The sequence below is a fragment of the Chiloscyllium plagiosum genome, chromosome 30, assembly GCF_004010195.1.
Source record: "Chiloscyllium plagiosum isolate BGI_BamShark_2017 chromosome 30, ASM401019v2, whole genome shotgun sequence".
NCBI lineage: Eukaryota > Metazoa > Chordata > Chondrichthyes > Orectolobiformes > Hemiscylliidae > Chiloscyllium > Chiloscyllium plagiosum.
The window spans coordinates 34,569,050-34,593,232 of NC_057739.1; the positions used below are offsets into that span (position 1 = coordinate 34,569,050).

The 24,183-nt window shown below is 38.7% G+C and overlaps 1 protein-coding gene across 2 annotated transcripts in view; it reads left to right on the forward strand.

Moving 5' to 3' along the window:
• The window catches only part of ddx31 (DEAD (Asp-Glu-Ala-Asp) box polypeptide 31), an 89,765-nt gene extending 68,382 nt beyond the window's left edge, over nucleotides 1-21,383 (forward strand). The window contains exon 20 of one of the 2 annotated variants that reach the window (XM_043720330.1): nucleotides 15,280-15,454. In XM_043720330.1, coding sequence (XP_043576265.1) covers nucleotides 15,280-15,394 — 115 coding nt within the window. In that variant the 3' untranslated portion in view covers nucleotides 15,395-15,454. Of the gene's footprint in view, nucleotides 1-15,279; nucleotides 15,455-20,574 lie in introns of those variants that run through there. The other variant, XM_043720329.1, reaches the window with a different exon arrangement.
• The last annotated feature ends 2,800 nt before the right edge of the window (nucleotides 21,384-24,183 follow it).

Consider the following 24,183-nt stretch of genomic DNA (forward strand, 5'->3'; position numbering starts at 1 on the left):
GTTGAATAGTCTTAAGCCAAATGGGTATGTTTAGGCTAAAATACTTGGTTTATGCACAAGATTATGCCAGACAATTATGGATCTACTAGCTACACTGTTGTGCTAATGCTGTGCTCTGCATGCAGTGGGATTTCCAGAGTATACCCTACAGGTCCATTATGCACTCATTTTCTAATAAATTGCTTCTACTTTTTAAAAAACGTAAAATGTATGTTATTTGGTTGTTAATTGTATTCAGCTGGTGGGTATTTATTAGAATCTTAAACAAGCTCATAAATAGAAGCAAAAGGATCTTGTGGCAAAGTATAGTTTACCTACCTTTGGTTTTAAGGTCTGTTTCAAGTCCCATCTGCCACGGAATCATGTCACAATATGTCTGAAAAGTTTGATTAAAATTAATTTAGAAATTGGAGAAGGAGAAAGAAGCTGAAAGAGTTGATGATTGGAACTACACATAAGGCAGCATGTGGCTCTAAATAAAATAAAACAAAAGTCACCAACAGGCTCCTTGTGACAAACCATATCTGTTGAATGGCAAACTTTGAATGACCATAGCTACAGTGGTCCTTGCTAAACAATTTCAAACCAAGGCCTGTGTGTGGGCACCCACCATCTGTGGGTCTCTTTATAAACCTTACATGTTCCTGGGGAGAGACACAGACAATGCTGCACACCAGTGGTCCCCAATCTTTTCGGTAACACGGCACACTTCAATGAGACAGACAATTCTGTTACACACCTGCTTTTTTTTCAGCTGAAATGGTTGCTCGTGCACATTATGTTTATTTGCTTTTACTGTGATTACAGTGTTCACAGAGAGGCTTACAACACCATGCACGCATCAAGCTTAAAGAATATCAAATGTGTTGATGTTGCAAATTTTGTTTACATTGGTTTCCATGACCAAATTTCGTGATACATTCGGACAGTTCTTAGAACACCAGTGTGTGGCTGAAAACGACTACTGTACATCTACCAAGGAATGTCCCACTACAGACTGAGTTTTAGACTAGTCACCTAAAATTTTGCAAATGAGACTTGACTTAAGGGACTGGCATTCACTAAATAATAATAATAATATAAACTGATGAATGTGTAAAGACTAGATTCTAGAGTTAATTCTTTCACCACTTGCTGCCTGAGTTCTAACAGTGAACACTGAACTAAATATGCCGTAATTGCCTTAATTTTCCAAAATAAATAATTATAATTTATCAGTGTCAAGAACCAGATAAAAGTGGTTGGCATATTATTCTTCCACCTCTGGGTTATTTAGGTTCAGATTCAGTCTAGACATACATTATCAAAATTATTTTTTCCTCTCAGTTCTCTGAAATATTGTTCTTATTGGGCATGGCTCCACATCGAAAAAGCTGTCCACATTTTGGCACAAGTTGGCACTAGATTGGCATTTACTCAGGAACCACAAGCACTCTGTTCATACTAGTGCAGTGGGGGCATTTACAATGGCTAAGATTAAATCCAGGAATAGATGGAGTTTTATTTTGTATCTGTCCAGATCATTAGTGATTAGTGTTTATTTCCTCACAACAAGCATTCCTTACCTAGAAAAACAAAACCAAGAAAAATAACTGACCCACAAGTCACAACTGCATTCGTATTCCAGTGTATTTTCAGAAAGGTAAACTGCAGTATTCTGTTCAAAATGTATTTGTAATGTATTTGTGTGGGAACAGGATGGAAATAACTTTGCTGTTGTTTCTCAATTGCGTTTTTTACAATTAATGGTGTGAACGCCATTGATTTCGATGATGATGCCATTACTATGTGTCGATGCTTAAAACCAGAAGGTATTCATTGCCCAAGAACAATCTGTCTGCTATAAACTGAAACTGTTAATCCTTATACAGGTATTTGGAGTGAGCTACAGAAACAATTAGTGTGTTACCAAATGATAAGTAGCAAGATATAGTAGATAAACTGCATTGTTTTAACATACAACAATACTTGACACTATTTCCTGAAAGCAAAATAAATGATAGCCTATTTCTCAGAATATGTTAATATTTCTCAGAATATGTTAGCCAATAAATTGCATTTGAATGTGACACTGTTATACTGGTAGTTAGTGCACAACGGTATTCCACAGATAGCAAATTACATCGTCTTGATTGATGAAGAAACATAAGCTGGGAACTAGGAGAATCCCTTTTTTACTTATAGTACTGTCATTTTTCCTTCATCTGAATATTTAATGTTCTGTGTGAAAGATGGCACTCCCAAAAATGCAGCATCAATCCTCAATATTACAATGAAATGTCATTGAAATTATAGTTATTTTAGTCAGCCGGTTTAGGCATGATATGACCTAATGTGCAGGGCAGCTGGAGCTTGAACCAGGACTTTCTGGGCCCAGAAGTAGGAACACTATCACTGTGCCACAAATGCTTTCCCCCCCCTCCCCACCCCCCACCTCCATCTGAGATTACAAGGTGAAGTCTTGGAGAGGATTTTTAACTCTCCGCTTTCTATCTAAGGGGAGAGAGCTATCCCTGAGCCAAGCTCGCACAACAATCAAAGCATTTTTTTAATTCTGAAAAAATTTATTTTTTTTTGCTCAGGACTTTATCTAGGTCTTGAATCAATGTAATATAGAATTTTGCTTCACTGCCAAATTGTGGAAATACAATTGAGCTAAGTGAATTCAAGAACTTAAGAGAGCTAGCAACAAAAATATATCTCCAAGGAGTATATCACACCTCGGATCAAAGAAGTTCTTTCACACTGGGCAAGGACTTCTGAAGAAAGCCCAAGCTGTTTCTGAACAGGCTGGTGATGAATACTAATTATTTCTATTACCTGAGGAGGGGTGAGAAGAGAAGAGTACCTTCCTCTCTGACTGATAATCTGTTCATTGGCTCAAGTCTGAAACAAAGGCTTACTGGAAAATATGACAACTGCTTCCGCCTCCACATTGGATACAACAATATTAGACATGTGGCCACCAATCATATTTCCATTTGAAAATCCATATACCTTCTATCCTTTTTAATAAAACTTAATGTTTTATTAATCAATTCTACATGGGTTAGCAAGACATAATTCATTTTACTACTTTATAGTTATACATTCTCTATCCTTGTCAAGGAAGCTGAAAGGTAAAGTTGATTGGAGCATCTAAATTTCTTAGAGTTTTAAGCAAAGAAACTTAGTTGTTACAACACTGCCATTGGTAGGAAGATATAATTACAGCATGCCATTTTATACAGACAGTCTCCATTGCAGCAATGAAAACAACAATTTGAAATAAGTTAGCAAATTGACTAAAACATCACAACCAGAAGTAAGAATTTGTGAACCAGAAATGTACACTGTGTGATTTTTAGTATGTTTTGCATAGATTTTCTGAAACTGATGTATTGACATTGTTCACTTCCAAAAGCTAAATAGATAGCACATTGGTGAATAATTTTCATTTAATAATTTGCTTCTTTCATCTGTCTCATTTTAATGCTACTGGGATTTGGGCAACAGATTGAAGTGTGGGAGGAGAGTGAAGGATGTTCAGTTCTCTATAGAATGACTGCACTTTTTCCCTCTGTGTGTACCATTGTGAATGCTGACTTATTGTTTTTGTTGTAGTTATTTAAAAGTGACTTTAAAAGTCAATCTATCCAAGCATCTTAGCATTTTTTTTTGCAGTAGAACAAATGTGTGAGAAAGGCAAACCTTAATCGTGTTTCTGTGTATGAACAACAGACAGTTTAGAAACACAAGGGCAGAGTGCGAAAACGTCCAGATCTGAGGAACTTAATGTATTGTAAAAGGGCTGCTAAGGTGGCCCCAGCAAACCCTGCAGTTGATTATTCAGGATTGTATATTATGTAAGCACAGGCAGCCGAGATTGCTTGTTTGTTTGTTTGTTTTAGAATAGTAGCAGCTTTCCTTTAATTTCAGAATTTTGTCTGATGTAAATGAACAATTTAAATTCTGAGTGACCAGCTCCTACCCTGCACACCCTCCATATAGCTGCATTGCTCCTGATGCTCAAGAATGGGAACCTATCAATCTATTAATGCCTGTCATCTCCAAACTTTAACTTGTAACCGCTCAGAAAAAGACAATATTAGCCAATTTCTTGGTAGCCACTGTCTCAACAAAGGTCGAACAACAATAATTCTGCTTGCAATTTGCCCCAAATATTACTGCATTATAAATAAAGATGGTCACATTGAGACAAAACTGAAATGTATAAGGTGGGTAAATGACCTTGGGTAAACATGCAATGAGTATTGCATGCACTATTAAAACTACAACTTTATATGTATTGTAAAAGCATTGGTCAAGAATGCATTATAGTAGAAGTTTAGAACTAGGTCTTCTAAGGAAGGTTGTTGTTTGGATTCAGGAGGAATGTAACTGCCGACCGCCTGTAGAGCAGGAGTGTTTGCTCCTTCAGCATTGTTTTCAAAAATAGTGTTCTAGAAAGTAGTCCGAGCCTAGGAAGGTAAAATACTGCAGATGCTGGAAATCTGAAGTATGAACAAAGTATGCTAAAAATACTCAGCAGCATCTTGTTCTAATCCCTGATGAGACTGTAAATTCTGTTAGTCTGGCTGTGAGCCAGCCACTTTCTAAAAACAGACAAAATTAACAATCCAGGTACTTAAAAAAAAACACAAGATTCCACAGTTTTGTATAAACAAAAATAAGCTTTGTTATCAAATTAGTGGTTATACAATCCACGTCATATATACAACTTATACTGTAACGTCCAGGATCAACTTAAGTTAAATATGGGTAACAGACAAACGGTGATTGAACAGAGCACATCAAATAGCAAGTGCAGTCAAGACAAATCCTACTAAGTAACATCTTAATAATCACTCCCAGAGATTAGTGAATCTCTGGGACAACAAATCCAATTTTTTCACTTTCAACAGCATAGCTTCGGAGCCCCCATCGTAGACTGCCTTAATAAGTGCTCATGTTTTGGCAGTTCACTCTCCTTTCCTACGACTACAGTTCCTGGATTCTTGAGACTGCATTCTAGCACCTATTCGTGGGTACATTGAAACATTTATTTTGCAAATAGCTCGCTTCACTAAGTAGTGCTGTTCCTGGATTTCACTGAGCTCCAATATTTCTCAGCTGCACCAAGCAAATACTGCTTGTGGGCTTACTTCACTCTGTCTTAGTTACAGTGAATTATTAATGGCTCACTGGTTTCTTCCAAACCTGTAGGAGGTTTACTTGAGACTTAGCCACTACACCTGGCTGCACCCACTGACTCCCAAGATTTCCTTGAGCCCTAACTGCTCAGAGCCTTCTTTAAGGGATAGAGCCTCTTCGCCCTGTAGTTACCCCCTAACATTTCATCCAATCCATGTGAGTGAAGCACCTTTTTATGATTGTCTTGAGTTCTGTGATTTCCCTTTGTGTGCTTCACAACCTTACTGGTTCACTTCTGGCAATCTGGATGGCTGAACCCAATCAAAATAGCTGCTTTGCAAACGTCATTGAGATCTCTGTGAAGTCCTGTCATGTGCATCAGTGTCAGTGGTTTAGCATCCATTTTCAGTCTTTTCTGAAGTATCTCGAAGTGTTTCTATTATAGATACACAGGAACACGACCACATGCAAGTTCCTCTTTACAGCTCACTGTCCTGACTTGGAAAAATATTGTAATTCCTTCACAGTCAAAATTCTGGAACTCTGCCTAACAGTATTGGGGTCAACCTATACCAAATAGACTTCAGTGGTTCGAAAAAAACTCACCATCACCATGGGGGCAGTTAGGAATGAACGAACTGTACAACTCATAAATTAATTTTATAAAGTACACAAATCCTTTTGCCAGTTCAATTCTTCAGCAACTTTCTCATGGTAGAAAGTATTTCTCTATCCTAATTTCTGTAAATTTAGGAACTAAACAAAGAATCTAGGTTAAATCAACGTCCTTCCCCATCCAAATTACTAGATCCTTTTCACCCTGTAAACTAGCCTCTCTTTATCCAGTTCATACCATCTGACTTCATTCTCTCTTTGAATATTGTTTGTCTCTCTTCTTTTCTATCCCTTCCCAACACCTCTTTCTGGGATACAGGTTCAAACTTTCATATTTTTCCTTCAATTTCAAGTTTTCTCAGTTTTATTTTCCTTTTCTATTTCAAGCAGTTTTATCTCCAGCAGCCAAAACAAGCTGTGTTCCACATGATAGGCTGTTCTTCCAAACCCAGATACTGTGAAACAACCTCAGCTTTATCTGCTTTCTTAGCCCCTGCTTAGAATTCTAACTCCAACTTCTCTGCTGGCAATATTAGCCTGTAACCGTTGTTAATTCTTGCAAGTCCCTTAGGGATAAATCCGCTGTCCAGAAAAGTTATAGTAACAGATAAAGCCATTTTGATTTTTAATATACATTGTAAAATTCGCTATAACAATTATAAAAGACTTAATCTCAGCAATTACGAAAGCCCCTATTTTTTGTAGTTTTCTGATCCCACAGACCCCCAAAATATGCTATTTATATTGATGATGTTCGCGCTCATCTCTTGATGAGATCACCAAATTTCTGTTAGGGTCTAGTGACTTTTATTTAAGAGCTGATTATATTCAAAGTATTTACTAATAAATTAAAGCCACAAGATTCCATAGTTTTGAACAAACACTTGTATTCACTCCAATGTATGATATATACTCAACTTGCAATCTTAATATCCAGAATCAACATGAGATAAAACTGAGTTACTGGTAAACTGTGATCAAACACCCCACCGAATATATTAAATGACAAATGCGGTCAAGACAGATGCCACAGATTACTCAGCAACCTCTCTCTGAACGTGAGTGATATTAAGGGTCACTAAATCTCATTAAAACTTTACAAGGGATTCCAATTCTTCACTTTTGGAAAACATAGCTTCAAAACTAGCGGAGATCACCAACAATTACTCACATCCTGGTCACTAATTTGTCTTTATTGGCTGTCCTGGACCCAACTTTCTTGTTTTTGCTTCAGTTCCAGTTCTGTGGTCACTTCACATGCTCCACCCTGTGCCCCTTCTGATAACACCAATGACTGCGATATTTGAATGTTTAAATAATGCCACTGAATATGCAGAGCACAGGGCCTACCAGGAAATGGAACCCTTGCCAAAGCTTAAATCCAAGTTAGTTTGAGTTTCATAACAATCTGGGGAGAATCTGGTTATTCGGACAGAAGGTCAGCAATCTGAGTGCAAGAATCATTGCTGTTACTCTACTGCAGTACAGAGGGATTGCTGCACTGCCAAAGATAGCATCTTTTGAATGAGATATTAAATCGAGGCCATATCTCTCTTGGGTGGACATATTATTTTCATCTCAGACACCTCCCTCCCCTTCCTGGACCCCTCTGTCTCCATCTCTGGCAACCTCATCTACCTATCACCTTCCCAAATACCTTCTCAACACAGACATCACAAACCTACAGACTCCCACAGCTACCTGGACTACACCTCATTCCACCCTGCTTCCGGTAAAAATGCTATCCCTTACTCCCAATTACTCTGCTTCCACCATATTTGCTGCCATGGGGAGCATTTCCACTCCAGGATATCCCAGATGGCCTCATATTTCAAAGACCGCAATTTCCCCATCTGCGTGATCAACAATGCCATCCAGTGTATCTCCTCTACTTCCTGCACCTCTGCCCTTGAACCCCACCTCTCCAACCGCAACAAGGATGGAAACCTCCTAGTCCTTACCATCCATCTCACCAATCTCCAGATACAGCACATTTTCTTCTGCCATTTCTGCCACCTACAATCACACCCCACCTCCAGAGATATATTTCCCTACCCACCCATATCAGCACTCCACAGAGACCATTCCCTCCGCAACTCCATCATTAGGTCCACGCCCCCAACAATCCACCCTCCACTCCTGTCACCTTCCCTTGCCGCTGCAAGAGGTGTCAAACCTGCGCCCACACCTCCCCCCTCACCTCTGTCCAAGGCTCCAAAGGATCCCTCCACATCTAGCAGAGATTTTCCTGCACAACCAAACACCTCATCTACTGTGTCAGTTGCTTTCGATGTGGTCTCCTCTACATTGGGGAGACAGGACACCAACTCTCAGAATGTTTCAGGGAACATCTCTGGGACACACGCATAAAACAACCCCACCGTCCTGTGGACAACCACTCCACCTCCCCCTCCCACTCCGCCAAGGACATGTAAGTCCTGAGCCACCACCACTGTGAAATCCAAGCCCCCCACTCCCACCGACCCTGAAGGAAAAGCAACTCATCTTCTGCCTTGGGACCCTCCAACCACATTGCATCAATGTTGATTTAACAAGTTTCCTCATCTCCCCACCCCCCCATCTCATCCTAGATCCAACTATCCAATTCGGCAATGCCCTCTTGAACTGTCCCACCTATCCATCTTCCTTCCCACCTATCTGCTCACCCTTCCCTCTGATGTATCACCATCACCCCCCACCAGCATCTGCCTATCACCTTCCCAAATACCTTCTCCCCCAGTCCCACTCCCACCCTCCTATTTATCTCTCAGCCCCTTTCACCCCTTAACGCATTCCTGATGAAGGGCTTATGCCTGAAACATTGATTCTCCTGCTCCTCGGATGCTGCCAGACCTGCTGTGCCTTTCCAGTGCTATACTTTTCAACTCTGATCTCCAGCATCTGCAGTCCTCACTTTCTCCTTGGCATGTAATTTCCATGGTACTTTCTCAGAGAAGAGACGAGGAGTCATTGGCACTGTCATAGTCAATATTTATTCTTCAGTCAGCAACACAAAAACAGTTTAACCAGCCATTGTCATCCTGCTGTTTGTGGGGGCTTACTGTTTGCAAACTATAGCTGCTACATTCACTTCATTAAAGTGGCAACTATGGCTAACAATAAAAATTCAACTGATTATACTGACTAGCCCTTCTGAGGGTGTATGGGTGGCAACTTCTTGAAAATCATAAATGGGTAATTTTGGAGCCTGGTTTGCTTCAAAACCATCAAGTCTTTCACCTCCAGCGTAAGGTGGTTAACCTTTTCTGTTGTCCTAGAAGAAAAATAGCAAAATACTTGGGGACTGGATGAATTTGATTTTGTAAATAGAAAAAGAATGCCATTTCCTTGCTGTGTCACTGAATCTACACATTGCAAACTTTGGAAATACTTACTTCAGTACTGTATCTGTCTTTTTAATTGAACTGAACATCATCTATAATAATATTTTGTAAATCAAACTTTCTGCCTGCTTTGCTTATCTTCTAAGAAGGAGAGTAGAGATTTGTTAATTTTTTTTTCAAATATTTCCCTGACCTGGATGAAGATCCTTCATATTTGTTTATCTTTGTAACTGAAAGCTAACTGGTGAGAACACTTAGCAAAAAAAATCAAAACTATTATGCTCTTCTGTTGTGCTCATCAAACAATTTAATGTTAATTAAAAGGTCTAATTTTAAAAGGTCTGTTTACTAACAATAACTTGGTTTTATTAGTCTCTGTAAAGCCTGTAGTAATGTGTCAGTTCACAGCTTGTGCTGCACCTAATAGAATAGGCAACGATTTAAATTTGACCTGATTCAAAACACTCACTTGTCTCCCTCTGTGTGTCAGGGGATTGCTTGGGGGAAACTGGTGCAGTAAACAGCTGTTACCTAGTATAATAAGCAATAAGAGTTTTGTGTAAACTGAGCACCTGTTAGCTAAGGATGCTCCTGTCAGCTGGCAAGTTGGGCCTTTTTTTTTGAGTGAAACTTAGCATTGTCATTTGGTGCTGTTGGGTTCCCTGGTGAAGAATCCTACTTTTGTAGCAGACTGGGTTTCAGTTATAATTAGTTCTTTTCCTGTATTGCTTAGCTGTTGATAACTATTGCTTGGAAGTAGACTGATACAACTGTCTATAATTAACTCTAAGGTTTTATTTTCTTTTAACCTTTTATACCTTTTAAATGTAATATTTGCAACTATTCTTAACACAGCTCAGAATTATATTACATCCTAGTGTGTAAATTAGATTGTCTAATGATTTGCAGCCTGTGTGGATTTGGCCTATTGATTTAAGCTTGTCCACGAATTAGAAATTGAAATAAAGATGATTTTTATCTTAAAGTAAAACCAGTACAGGAGCTGATAGTTTGTTTATAGATTTTTGTTTAAGCCATCCTTCCTGAGAGATATTGACTTGCTGGGTTTACAGATTCGTGGGCGACAGGAGCCCTCCGGCATCAGGCTGACCTCTTCCACATCCCACCAAACCCACCCCTTCATATCAGTGTTGTTAGCTATGATTTCAGGAATCTGGTTTTAACACTCTGGATTTGCTTCTCTAAATACACATGCCGCACCATCTCCCCTACCTGTTTTAACATTCCTTAAAGCCTTCTAATTGCCCTTCAGCAAAGTGCCTTGTAGCACATTTTTCTTTGCATTAAAATCCCAATACAAATGTCAGTTCTTGGTTTTATATTGTCATCAAGCCGATATAAAGAAATTGAACTATGGCGTGGGGAGGAATATATGGATAGAATTTGCTGCCAATCCAGGAAATTGCCTTCACAGCTGAAGAGAGTTGGCAGAAACACTAAAATCCTGAAGTTTGGCAGGTCGGTGTTTTGCAATTATGTGATGTAGCAGGAGTCACTTGTTAAATAGATGTTCTGATTTGTTTCTATTTCTGTTTCTCCATCTTATGAAAATGATGAACAAATGACAATTAATACAAGAAACTGCAGAATATTGCATTGGTTTTTCAAAACTAATTTGAAGTAAGAGACTTATAACAAAGATGGAATTTAGGGAGGTGTAGTCATATCAAAGAATTAATACAAGCATGATGATCTGAATGACCAAATATGTTTGTCATATTCTGTGCATAGATGAATTTTGGAGGATGGAAGAAAAAGGGTAGACGTGGGAAGGTTTCTTGGGCAAATGTGATAAATAATGCTCTTCATAGATCTGTGATGGGATAATATAACTTACTATAAACCTAAATTAACTAGATTAGATTCCCTCGTGTGGAAACAGGCCCTTCGGCCAACCAGTCCACACAGACCCTCCGAAGAGTAACCCACCTAGACCCATTTCCCTCTGACTAATGCACCTAACACTATGGGCAATTTAGCATGGCCAATTCACCTGACCTGCGCATATTTGGACTGTGGGAGGAAACCGGAGCACCTAGATGAAACCAATGCAGACACAGGGAGAATGTGCAAACTCCACACAGACAGTCATCTGATGTTAGAATCAAACCTGGGACCCTGGTGCTGTGAGGCAGCAGTGCTAACCACTGAGCCACCGTGCCACCCCAAAGTCAGTTTAGAAACCCCACCACTACAATGGCTGGGAACTAGACATGGGAAGTGAATGAACAATGTGGAAATTTGTTGATGACAAATTTTGGAATGTGGCAAACTATTACGACTGATGCGGAAGACTACAGCTTAGATGAGAAGGTAGGTAGCTAATACAATTCAATGTATATATGAAATAATACACTTTGGAAATAAGAATATGGGAAGAAGAAATAGCTTAAAAATATGATTGTTAAAGGTGGCAGTGAAGTAAGAGGCTATGGATTAGACTCTCAATCCTTGTTTTAAAAGTACAGGCACAGAATACGAAATCAAAGGGATAGTTGTACTCAACTTGCACAAGATCTACCTGAGATACCCTAATGTGTGACATAAGAACAATTGAAAAGAGCCAAAGTATATAAATTTTGATTTAACTAGAGATAAGAGGGAGATACAAAGAGTAACTTTAGAAGTTATAAAATCATGAGGGGCACGGAAAAGGTGAATAGACAAGGTGTTTTCCCTGGGATGGGGGAATCCAAAACTAGAGGACATAGATTTAAGATGAGAGAGGAAAGGTTTAAAAGGGACGTAAGGAGCAATTTTCTCATGCAGAGGATTGTTCATGTATGGAATGAGCTGCCAGAGGAAGTGGTGGAGCCTGGTACAATTACAACATTTAAAATGCATCTGGATGGGTATATAAATGGGAAGGGTTTAGAAGGATATGTGCCAAATGCTGGCAGGTGGGACAAGATTAATTTAGGATATCTGGTCAGCATGGATGAGTTGACTGAAGGGTCTATTTCCATGCTGTGCAGCTCTATGACTATAGGACTGGATTTGGAGCTGAGGAAAATGTCAAGACGAGAGGTTTCTGGTCAGGTAAACACGATGGTTTTCATTCTTTAATGGCATGATAAAGTGAATATTTTTTGCTAAACTAAGGAGAGAGGGAAAAGGAGATTTCACAAAGATTAGAAGAATAAATGTAGAATTCTTTGCAATAAATATTACTGAAGTTGTCTCCATTAGTACTTTGAAAGGTAATCGCCTCATCACAGAATAAGAGTGTTCAAAGAATGCAAAACATGTAAAATTGATTTATGAAGACATTTTGTATGAAAAAAAAACTCACCAGTACAAATTTGATGGGCTGATTTACATCTTTCTGTTTCATAACTTCTATGAAAGAACATGACTTACCTAAAGTTCCTGTGAACCTTCTGCTAGATTCCATTTCTTACTTCATTTGCCACAATACCACAAAATATTATAAATAACTGGGACTAAGTGGTGAACTTACTGCAGGAATTTGTTCTTTAGAGTCAGGGGAACTGATCGTCTTGAATTGCATTTCCATCCTATAATGTTCTCTGAATAAATATCTATCTAATCATCTCTGTTCCATTTAATGTTCAAATATCTGGTAACACGAAGTGTCGTGACTGTCACCAAGCATTAAGATAGTAAACAGTGTAAAATTCCAGCATTGAATGGCCCTGTGTCCAAAAGACATCTTGGGGCATTTTGCTAATTCGTAATTAATCTGCTAGATAGAACACTAGAGGATAGATTGCCTCGGTAGAATTGCACCTCCTGCTGGCAGTATATAGAATAGTACTGAAATGGTTTGCGTAAAGATAGGTGGTCCAAATTGCAAAAATCAGAAGAATTCATGGAGAATAGCCTGCAAGAGACAGAAATTAGTGATCAAAAATAGATGATAAGAACAAAATTAATGTTATTAGGGTAGTTGCTCACAACTGGCTCCCATTCAGCTGATCAGATTGTATTTAGCGTCTAATGCTGCTGTCTGTTTGTGAATGGTGCACCCTCAGTTGCAGGGATCCCTGAGGTTTTATTCTATAATCCTTACAACAGAAACAATGGGGATTTTTTTATCACATGTAGCTGCCATTCTTTGAGTCTCTTGTCTGGTGTGCTTTGACTGTTGGCAGCAGTTTAGGGGCTTAGATTTATTGACGACATATCAATGCAACTTACTTTTCCTTCAGTAAATACAGAGAAAGCTTCTAGTATCTGCTTTGTAAATCTCTTTTGCTAAGAAATTGGTACAAGTAGAGCATTTTATTGATGGCTAGTTTGCTACATGCCCTCAGTATTTGTGTTACACACTATAAAGAGAGATTCTTTCCATCAAGCAAAAAGTTAAACTATTTCTAACAATAGACAGCTCCTAAATGGTTTAAAGTTATTAAGACTCTACCTGGCATTATAAAATGCATCATTGCTTTATATTTTGTGTTGAATTTAGGGCAAAGACTTTTTTGTTCTAAAATTGTAATTCACTCTGAGTTCATCACAGCAGCACCACTAGAATTTAAGTTTGAATCAGACATTGATCTAACCTTCACTGCATTGGATAAGTTGTAGCAGTTTTTGACTCAGTCTTTTGACAAAGGAGTGTCCAATGCCACAATGTGAGACACAGGGGAAACATGTTCCTCATCTGTCCATCATAAACCAGTGTTGATGACAGCCATGGCAGACACTGCAGCTCATACCAACCAGTTATCCCATAATCCCATTTGAAGGTGAAAGCGTGGCAGAATGTGGCAGCAGCTGTATTTTGCTTTAGTGATAGCCTTCTACTTTATATTTCCCAAGGATGAAGTGTCCATGCATTCTGAAGAAGTTTGTTTTCCTATTGGCTTTACACTTTTCTCAATAATATACATATGTTCACAAATTGGAAAGTAATCTCCCACATTACAACGTGTTAGCAGGAATTAGAGTTTTCAGCTGTTTTTCTAGTTTTAACATTGTGCCCTTTGGGAATTGTTGAATTTTTTTAAAAACCTATAGAGCACATAGTACTGTATCACATTCAATCTTGGTGTAATATGTGCTTATATTTATACATTAATTATGCAACTGACATTTTGTAGTGGTGAAAGATTTAAACAGAGCGTAGAAAGTTGCATTATTTTTTATTGTGCATTTGGGGTAAAATTCTCCTTCTTGAATAAAGAAGCAATTTTTAATTCTTTCTCATTTTGGACACTAACATTTCTGTTGTGTTCCACTCGCATGGATTTGGGATCCGTTAAGTACTACTTAAAGGTGAGAATTAGAAAGATTTGTGTGAATTTTATTTTAATCAAGAGACATGGGCAAAGATCAAATAAACGTCAGTATTAGAGCAAGAGAAATACGGGAGGCAAATTAGATTGATTAATCCAACATGATAGGGTTAGGTTTCTAAATCATTTAGATTGTGGGAGGGAAGTGAACGTCCAATTTTGCAACAATGTGGGTGACAGCATGATTGAAGTACTGCTGTGCCACTTTTATAAACAGGTTAACTTTGCAGCAAACAGAAAATTCATAAATGTGACCAAATTATTGAAGACCATTGAAAGAAATAGTCTTGACTTTATACATTTTGTATTGACTTTATTCAGTAAATTGCCTCTATTTACATATTACATTACTAATAATGTTTTATTTAAATTACTCACCATGAAAGTAAATAAGGAATTCGCCAATCTTAGAAGGTGACATCACCTTGATTCCCTGATTGTCTTTTAACTCGTTTGCAGCCATCCACTAACGTGTCTGTAATGCTGAGCAGAAAGCACTGTCAGGGACCAGACTTCCCAAGAGAAGTCCACTGGGGACAAGAGGCTCGACTCTGCTGCTTGACCCTTACCGGCAGATGGCCATCAGGAATCAAATACCCATGTGCTGGGAGATAGGGAGAGGATTTAGCAGAGTGATTATTCAGAGATGAATAGAGTGATTAGCTGATAAAGAGCATGTGAGACAGGGTTGGGGGCTTTGATCCTCAGTAATAATGCACTGACAGTCGTTAGTGCAGTGGGATGCTCCGTGATGAGGGACAGCAGTGTATCACAGGATTACACAATTTGCTGTTGGTTTTAACCCTTTGAGGGCTGGTCACTATTTCTGTTCTGATCAAAAATTCTAACGAAAATTCACATAAAATATTCTATTGTGCTGAGTGTCTTGTCATTGCTTTCTCAAGTGTGGCTTTGGAGAAAGAGGATTTTGCTGACAAAGAATCCATTGGGGAGAAGGCTCATCAACCATGCATCGAAACATTTTGCTTCCATGAAATGTCAATGAATCCTCTCCCATGAGTGAACTGTGTAGACCTTGAAGAACAATTTGAATGTAATATTATATGGTGTGAATCTGTTATATGGGTGTTGTCAGCTTGTTATTAATGTGGCTGAATATCACTTTGTTTCGATGATGTTTTGAATTATAAAGACCTTTGAAACTGTTGTTTACTTTCTAGTTGTGTTTGTCCATCTACCTTGTATAAGTGTAAAAATAATGTGAAATTGTGTGGTCCTCCATAGAATGGAAAACACTTGCCAAGTTACTGATCTTGCCTTTACTGCCTGTAATTTTGGGAAGAGTTTTTGCATTTCAAGATGAGAGGAGGTGGAGTTAGCCATTTGTTGTGCAATGTATTTTTAATAGGAATCTGGAATTGAAATTTCATGCATAAGGTACATTCCCACTTTTCAAATGCAGTAAAGATGGTTCCTGTTCCGATTTACCATATCACGGCGAAACAATATTTGAGTTCACTTTTTTTTAACTGCTCATACAATGGTCTCTACTGCCACTGCATGATTGTCATCTACCGTTGTAAAGCTTGATCAGAATGGGAGTTTTGATAGAGCAGGAATCAACTGAGTACAGAGCTGTCCCGGGTTTTGAGAGTTGTATGTGGATTTTAGTCTTAATTTCATAATTTTACTAAAATTTTGAGTTGACTTTCTTCCTATACATTTCACTCTCAAGTTGTTACATCTGAAGTCTCAATTCAAATGTAATTAAGTACAGAATGAAAGTTAATGTAATGCTGCCCCATACCTCCATTATTCATACGTTGTTAGCACCTCGTGGTGCTGAAGGAACAGTTGGAGAGCTGAAGACATCTGACAGGAGAAACTGTTGAGCCTTTTTTTCCCTCCAGTAGATTATTCTCATGCAAACTCCTTTTCCTAGCTCCTGAGAACTTTTATTTTGCTCCCTTTCTTGACTGACTTCACAAGTTGCAGTAGCCTCGATTGCAGAAAATAAATACTTAAAGCTTTGAATTAACTTGGAGACAATAGGCAGGTCAATTTTGGAAATAAGTGGTTTCCTCTGAAGTATGTATGCCACACTCGTAAATGAATCATCAGTGGAGAGAAAATGCAAAAATGCTTATGATTACCCTTCATTCTCTCTGAAAAAGCATCTCTTTGGGGGTCCAGAAATGATTGGTGTTTAATGGTGAACAGTTTAACTACATAAAGCTGAATTGGAGAGGGGAGAAACACAAGTCACAAAGTATGTTAATCATCGTCTTTGTGCACTGAGAATTTCCTTCCTCTAGAGGCTGTTTTGTTTTGCTTTAGATTAAGGAGTATATTATCATTGCAAGCTGTCCGAAATATATTTAGAGTTAATGCGGTGTCTTTATATGTTTCATTACCTAATATCCTTTCATTGTACCAACCAAGTGAATAATGAGTCTGATGGACTTTTGGGGAGTGCATGCTTCTTTCTTTAACTTTGGAACTTTCTGCCATACAAGACCATGGAAGCAGAATAATGGAATGTTTTTAAGTTGGAGGTTAATAAATTCCAGCTCAGCAAAGGAATCAAAAATTATGAGCGATAAATGGAAATGTGGAATTCGAAACAAAAACAGATCAGCCGGGATCTTATTGAATAGCAAAACAGACATGAGGGGCTGAAAGGTCTACTGCTTCCTGTTTCATACATTTGTCTATTCTGCCAGTTAGTGGTAATTAAAAGACAACTTGCTGTATTCTCTTCTGTATCTGGGAAAAAAAACAAAATTATTGGTCAAACTATCTGACTCTAATTTGAATTAATGAGTAGTCGGTCAGCCCCTCTATGGCTTTTATCTGACACTGAGCTGCATTGAAGTGGAGTGCCACCACCTCACCTCTGCATTCTTGACTTTTCTTTCTGCTGTTCCACCAAATGACACTTGTAAACTTGTGATCTCCCATTGGTCAAAAACATTTTACATCTTAACTGAAAACCTGCAGATCTATGGGGGTAACTCAAATCCAGAGTTGTTTGTCATTGACTGCACTAAAACTGTAAGTAATGCAGAACTCAAATAAGGTGTGTCATTTGTTAACCATTTAAATTAGGTATCCTATCCCCTGCCCCTTTGCTTGGCTGTAGTATAGTGCTATTTGTCAAGCTATCACAGAAGTCCATAACCTAATTATAGGTATTTGAGACCCCGTCGGTGTTTTTTAAGGAAACAAAATTAAAATTTCGGAGGCGGCTCAGGTTGTGGGGCACAGGCTACAACCCTGTTAATTTTTTTTTCTAATGTAACTGTGGAAGAGGGGCAGGCAGAATCCACAACCCTGTTAATTTTTTTTTTCTTTTTTAGTTGGAGGAAGAAATAATGCACTCCACTCCCTGCGGCGCCCACCTCTCCCTGAACAACTCCAGGGTGTTGGTGGACACCGCGTGTTCCTTCTCCAAGGACATCCGGGCTCTAACGTCATGTATGTTTATTTTTTTTTGTTTTGTTTTGTTTTTTAACCCCTACACTACCGCCTAAGTGCGGTAGTGCTTATTTTATCCCCAGCACCCATGGTGTGTGTGTGCAGGTGTGAGACACAGTGAAAGACACAAAGTGCACGAATTATTCAAATTCCACCACCAGGAAGATAGGAAAACACCCGGGTGGCCAGTGACAAACACTGCCCTTCACATCAAAGGGCAGTGCTGTGTGATCAAAAACAGTGAAGGGGAGGGTAGGGACTAAATCAAAATAGAGTTGGAGGTAGAAATGATGCGCTCCACTCCCTGCGGCGCCCACCTTTCTCTGAACAACTCCAGGGTGTTGGTCGACACCGCGTGCTCCCATCGGTGTTCTTAACTGTCACAGCCAGCAATTACTGATCTAAACTTTTCTAATGTGATTAAACAGCCAATTATTTGCCACAGTCTCATCTGAGCTGTTTTTCAGTATATAGGCAGGGCAATAAGGAGCTGTTGTGTATAATGGTAACTTTCCTACCTCTGGAGCAGGGAGATCTAGGTTCAAGTTCCATCTGCTCCAGAGGTCAATTACAATATCTGTGAACAAAATATCAACAAGAAGAATAACACACAGGCCTGTATTTGAACTCTTACTGAAAAGTGAAAATGCACATCAGGTATATTGTCATGAGACCATAAGGAATAGGAGTCGGCTGTTCAGTCCCTCAAGCTTGTTTTGCAATATGTTTGATCATGGCTTACCTGACATTCCTCATGTCCATTTTCTCACTCTTTCCCCTTGAATACCCTACTGATCAAGAATCTATTGATCTCAGCCTTAAAATATACACAAGGGCTGTGCCCCCACAGCTGTCTCTGGTAAGATGTTCAAAAGATACTGAACCATGATCGAGGAAAACCTTTCTTATCTCAGTCTTAAATTGGTGAGGCTATGTCCCCTGGTCCTAGACTGTCCCAAAAGGAGCAGTGCACCATCTCAACATTTACCCTGGCAAGTCCCTTAAAATTCCTGTATATTTCAATGATATACCCCTCATTCTTCTGAGCTCCACGCGTAGTTTCAGATGAGAGTACACATATAGTCAAGTGCTGTCGGTTTGAACCATATCACTCTTGCATGTGATACTGTATGAAAGCTTCAGCTTTTCTATATTAATTATTTGAGTAATAATTAGAAACAAAAGATGGTATTAAAGATGACTACCTAAATCCAGTTCAGTAAACAGTGGTACTCTTCTCTGGGTTTTTCATTGCACTGACTGGACTGGTGTCTCCACGGTTCCAGACTGGGAGCCCCTGATGAGCAACTGTACTTTTTAAACTATTCTGTAAATTTTAAGATGCAGTAAAGCTGCTAATAATTTTACTTTCTATTTGAAATTGTAATGTATGAACTTCTTGGAAGCAATTACTCTGGTGGCGAATGTTTTAATTGTACCAGTGTATTCCCCAGCTGCTTCAATTGGAGGTTTTTCTCTTTAGGATTTTTTTTCCTAAATCTTGCAAATATTTCAGTGTTTCAGTTGCATCCAATTTTGTATGTTCCCTAATAATGTTCTCCAGAAGACAGTCTGGAATCCTATTTCTTTGAATCTACAAATAAAAGGTTTTATCCTATGGTGACTCCCTGCAATGGGTCAGAGGGCTAAGCCATTCCTACATCATTCTTTCTCTGTGGATGATCAGGGTACCTATTGATTAGGTACTTTATTTGTCAGTTCAATAACCAGACTGTTTAAGGGGGTATGGGGTCCTTGCTGTGTTACAAAGTGTTCCTGCAAAATTACAACTAAATTCTTTTAGTGAGCGTTCTTTGTCATTTCATCAGTTTAAAATGTTTGAAATCACTAATTAAATCAGATGCTAAAACAGCATCTCAAAATACACAAAGCTAGCAAAGACGTTTTGAAAATGTGAACAGAAGTGCTTATTTAAGTCATTGTATTCTGCGACAGATGAATTCCACATATGAAAAGGAGTTTTGCTTGTGTTGCTCACATCACAAACAACCCCTCTGAAGAGACACAGTACTTATTTAACAAAAATACATGGTACTAAACAGACGACTACTTTCCTATATTTTAAAGCATTACAAGGCAAATGATTCAAAAGAGAGGTCTGCCTACTCTGAAGAAAACCCATTGTCCATCTGCATATCAATAAATCATTTCCAAGTAGAAAATAAATTGTTTTCTTTAAAAGCTTCAGATTGGCAAGTCTGTTCCATTTCATTCAATGTCTGTAAATGCCACTTACCTATGCATGTTTGCTGTCATATTTTAAAAGTGAGATCTTCCAAAGTATTTAAGATGAATAAATAATGGATGCAAGGGAATCAGAGTTCCACGCCTTTTTTTTTAATTTGAAAATTCAGTGTGGAAATTTATTCTGCCAATATTCACATTTTGTTTGGAAGGAAGATATGAAATTGCAAATTTTTTTTTAAAATCTTTGTTTACTTTTAAAGGAACACTACTTGAGCTCTGGGTATATTTATGCGATGGTGATATAATATGTGTAAATACTTGCTGCTTCATGTTTGCTGTAGAATTTATGGAAATCAAATTTGTAAATTATTAGACTAGTTTGAATTGATGCTACTCTAGAGAGCAGGAGACATGGAATGGATCTCCTTGTAATCCCTTTTTTTGATATCCTGCTGCATAAAAAATAGCATGATGGCTTTGTTTTATTGTCTAAACTCGCACATGACACTTGTTCTGTGCAATTGCTCCTTTCAATTTTTGTTTTCCTTTCTCAGGTCTGGCTTGGGTGGACGTTTGTGTGGTAAGAAAAAAATGGCTTCGTTGCTACAGTCTGAATATTCAAATGGCTTTGGAGTAAATTTTTATAAGGGAAAGAAGAAACGAAGCCCTCTTTTTTTAAAAAAAAAGCCATAGACCACAATCTGAAAACATCTGAAGCAAGCTGCAAACATCTGCGGGCACGTTGTCAAATGTGATGCTATTAACCCAGGTTAAGTGACGTCAAAATGAAGTGAACAGCACTTAGCTGGGTCCAGCAAATTCCAGAATCATCACCTTTGAATTCCCAGTCCTGAACTGCTGTTGTGTCTATTCAAATTGTGCTTATTAAAGAGAGGAAGTTTACTTGTATTTGTGGGGGAAGTGAAAAAAGAGACGCGTGTGATCAACCTAAAGATTTGCACCATCTTGATTTACTTTTTCTGCATCTTCTTGAACTGTCATGTTGTAGCTTACTGTGAGGACTTGCCATGGATATCCAGGCTGATTTATACCTGAGGGTTTATAATCTGCTAACTTTCAAATTTTAAGCTCAACTATGAGGTTGGTTTCACCCACTTCTAAATACTTCCCAGGCAGTTTGAAGGCACCTTTAACAATATCTGTAACCCAACCTATAAACGTACCATCACCTGGGATGTTATCAATCATTTTATTTGATGTGGTCTGAATTCAAATCTTGATTAAAATCAATGTCCTTTATGAAATGTAAAATCAATTGGAATGAGGTTATGTTAAAGGATAGGGCAGACATTTATTGAAATTCAAAATGTTTTAAGAAATAAATTGGAAATATTTGAATGTATTTCACTTGTCCTGTTTGACTCTTGTATTTTCAAAGATCTGTTCTTTTATTATCTTTAATGTTGAGTTGAGTTTCTCTTGGAAGGTATTCCAACTCATTTGTGCTGTGCCTCTGGTTTGGTCTGTTATTTCTCATTTGTAAACAATACACAGTTTTGAAAACTATTGGATTAATTTTGTAACACATTGAAACAAAAAAAAGTGAATTCACCTTCAAATTTTAATTGGACCTTTGTTGTAAACCTCATCCACTGTCCTGTTTTTTTTTGTTCTTTGAATTGGTGTTTGATAGGTTATAGATTTATTTTTTTTAAAACTTTGTTGTGCCCTTATTTGATTTCATTATTAAGCAATGAGATTAGATGAAACCTCTCATCATCCCCTGGGTTTAAGTCAATCCTTGCAGAATCCTCTCGTTTTGTTGTGCTGCTTTTTTTGTTCTGAGAGAGACTCTGTCCGCCACTTCATTAACCCTGAGTCGGCTACAATCCTGCCCAAGGCCGGAGGGATTTACCAGACCCTTTCACATGCTAACAAGCGTAGTTAAACAGCGGATTTTCTCGAAATAAATATACTTTTTTAAAAAAAACTTCTTGATTTAATCAGCTGCTGTGCACTTAGCCATAACTCTCTCCTACGCATTCGGGCAACTTCTTTTGTCTTCTAACCCGTGGAGAACTACAGGAGTCTTTCTTCACCAGTGTACACACACGCCAATGTAGTTTATTATATTTCTGTTCAGAGAATACATTAAGCGCTGCGCACAGCTCAGATCTTCCACGTTGGAAAGGGAGCGTTTTCATTTTGCATTGTAGATGATTGAATGTGGATTCTGAAGGTTTCAAAAAACACGAAAGGGCCAAACTAAACTGCCCTCCTCTCTCGAGCCTTTTTATTGTATTTTCTTTCAAGCAATGCCTGTTTCCTTTTTCTCTAACCATTCCGTTTGAGCCTGAGTTTTATTCATCAAAGCGGGCAGCAGCAGCAGTGTGTGTACTCAGCCAGCGGCTGAAATATGACTTTGTTGCAGAAATTTAAATAGGGAACAGGTACGTCTTGTTCCATCGACTCAACGTCCCAGGGGCGAGGTCTGTAAAGTATCGGATAACCTCAATGTGTCCGAATGAAGTGCCTTCGCCATGAGTTGTGAAGCCCCGTTTTGCCCGCAGGTGTGTGTCCTATGCGGACCAAGATTCCTTACAAAGAACCGAGGAAACGCCGAGAACAGGTTCTCAATGTCATTTCAAACCAGAGACAAGGCTATGTCCTTGAATCATCATCAAGGCTGAGTTATTCCCTGTAATGTACAAAGGCAGTACATGGAGGGGTGTGAGATGGCTCTGTTACGGATGGCCAGTATGGGATGGGTACAATTGCATAACTTCAATCCATGCTCAGCAGCTACCCCCGTCTGCAAAGAGCACTGACGGAGGGACTCCAACATAAAGACCTGAATGAGGTTTCAGCAGCCAGGAGTATGGTCCAGACCAATGTGACCACTCGCTAGAGCCTGAGCGTACCGGCCATCACCTGAACACATTTATTCGTGTGTCTGTGTTTGTGTTTTATTTAATATTAATGAACGTTTGTTTTCTGTTTGAGTTAATGCGCTGTTTCCACTATCCCCTCCGCTGGAATAGCTTCAATTCCTTGCACTGACTCGATCTGATGCGTGGCCTTTGCCGAAGTGGAGGGGGGCGAACGGATGTGCAAATGTTATAAAGTTGTTACAATTCACTGACTCGCAAAACATGCGGTTGGTGATTTACTGGGGAAGTAATGTTGCTTTGCAGGGCTCAGTGCCGCACACCCTGACAGCACTAATCCAAACACCGCCAGTGATGGCACTTCCTATTTATGAAAAATCCTCCTTGTTGCTGTCGCCTTTTATCCGATCGAGTAACTTTGTGCATCAACCCGTGCCTTTAGCGCACCGAAATTAACGGTACATTTCATTGTGGATCCGGAATATCATTGTTACTGGGGATGTAACTGGTGGCAACGAAATGTCGTTCAATGGTTAAAAATCACACTTAAAACTAGCAGTGGAGATTAAAAGGGAAGGTCACTGTTTAAATATCACGTTGCTGGCAGGGACACAGTGCCTTGTTATCCGCTGTATTCTTCCAGCACTGATATTTAAACAGTACTCTCCCCTAACTTCGAATGCTTTATTTTCGTGAGCAGTGACCCAACAACTTCTGAACGGTACATTGCTAGTCTCAGCTGTTTTTGATGCTGGCACGTTCGGATTAAGGACTTTACCTATTAATGATGCTGACATAATTTCATTTCTCATGATAAGATGATCACTAGAAAATGCTAATTATCACAGAAGCCGTTTCTTTAAAGAAAACATTGTTGATTTGGAATACCTTGGTTAATTTTAATATTTTGTGATTTTACTGTAATTCTCATTAAAGAAATTGATCAGAAATTATGTTCGCCATCACCCTGTTTCCAGTCTAGAGCAATGAAGAGTATTTTTTTCCTTCATTTTCTATCTTAATAAGATGACTCCTTCCTTCAATCAACTCCATTTCCAAACTGAGAGTAAATTGCTAACTTAAACCCCCTCCCAACCCCCCCCCCCCCCAACACCGGCTTGAAATCAGGGCAATGAGTTGTTTGTGGATAGTGTGTTTTCCTTTCTTTCTCTCTTATTCTAACTCGTTTTAACGGGAGTGATGACCAATTTATTAGAAAGATTGAGGAGAAAGAGCTTTCAAACCAGCCAGGACAGTGTCCAACACTTACAATTCAGGGCGTAGATACAATTCAAATGATAATTCTGGTATTAA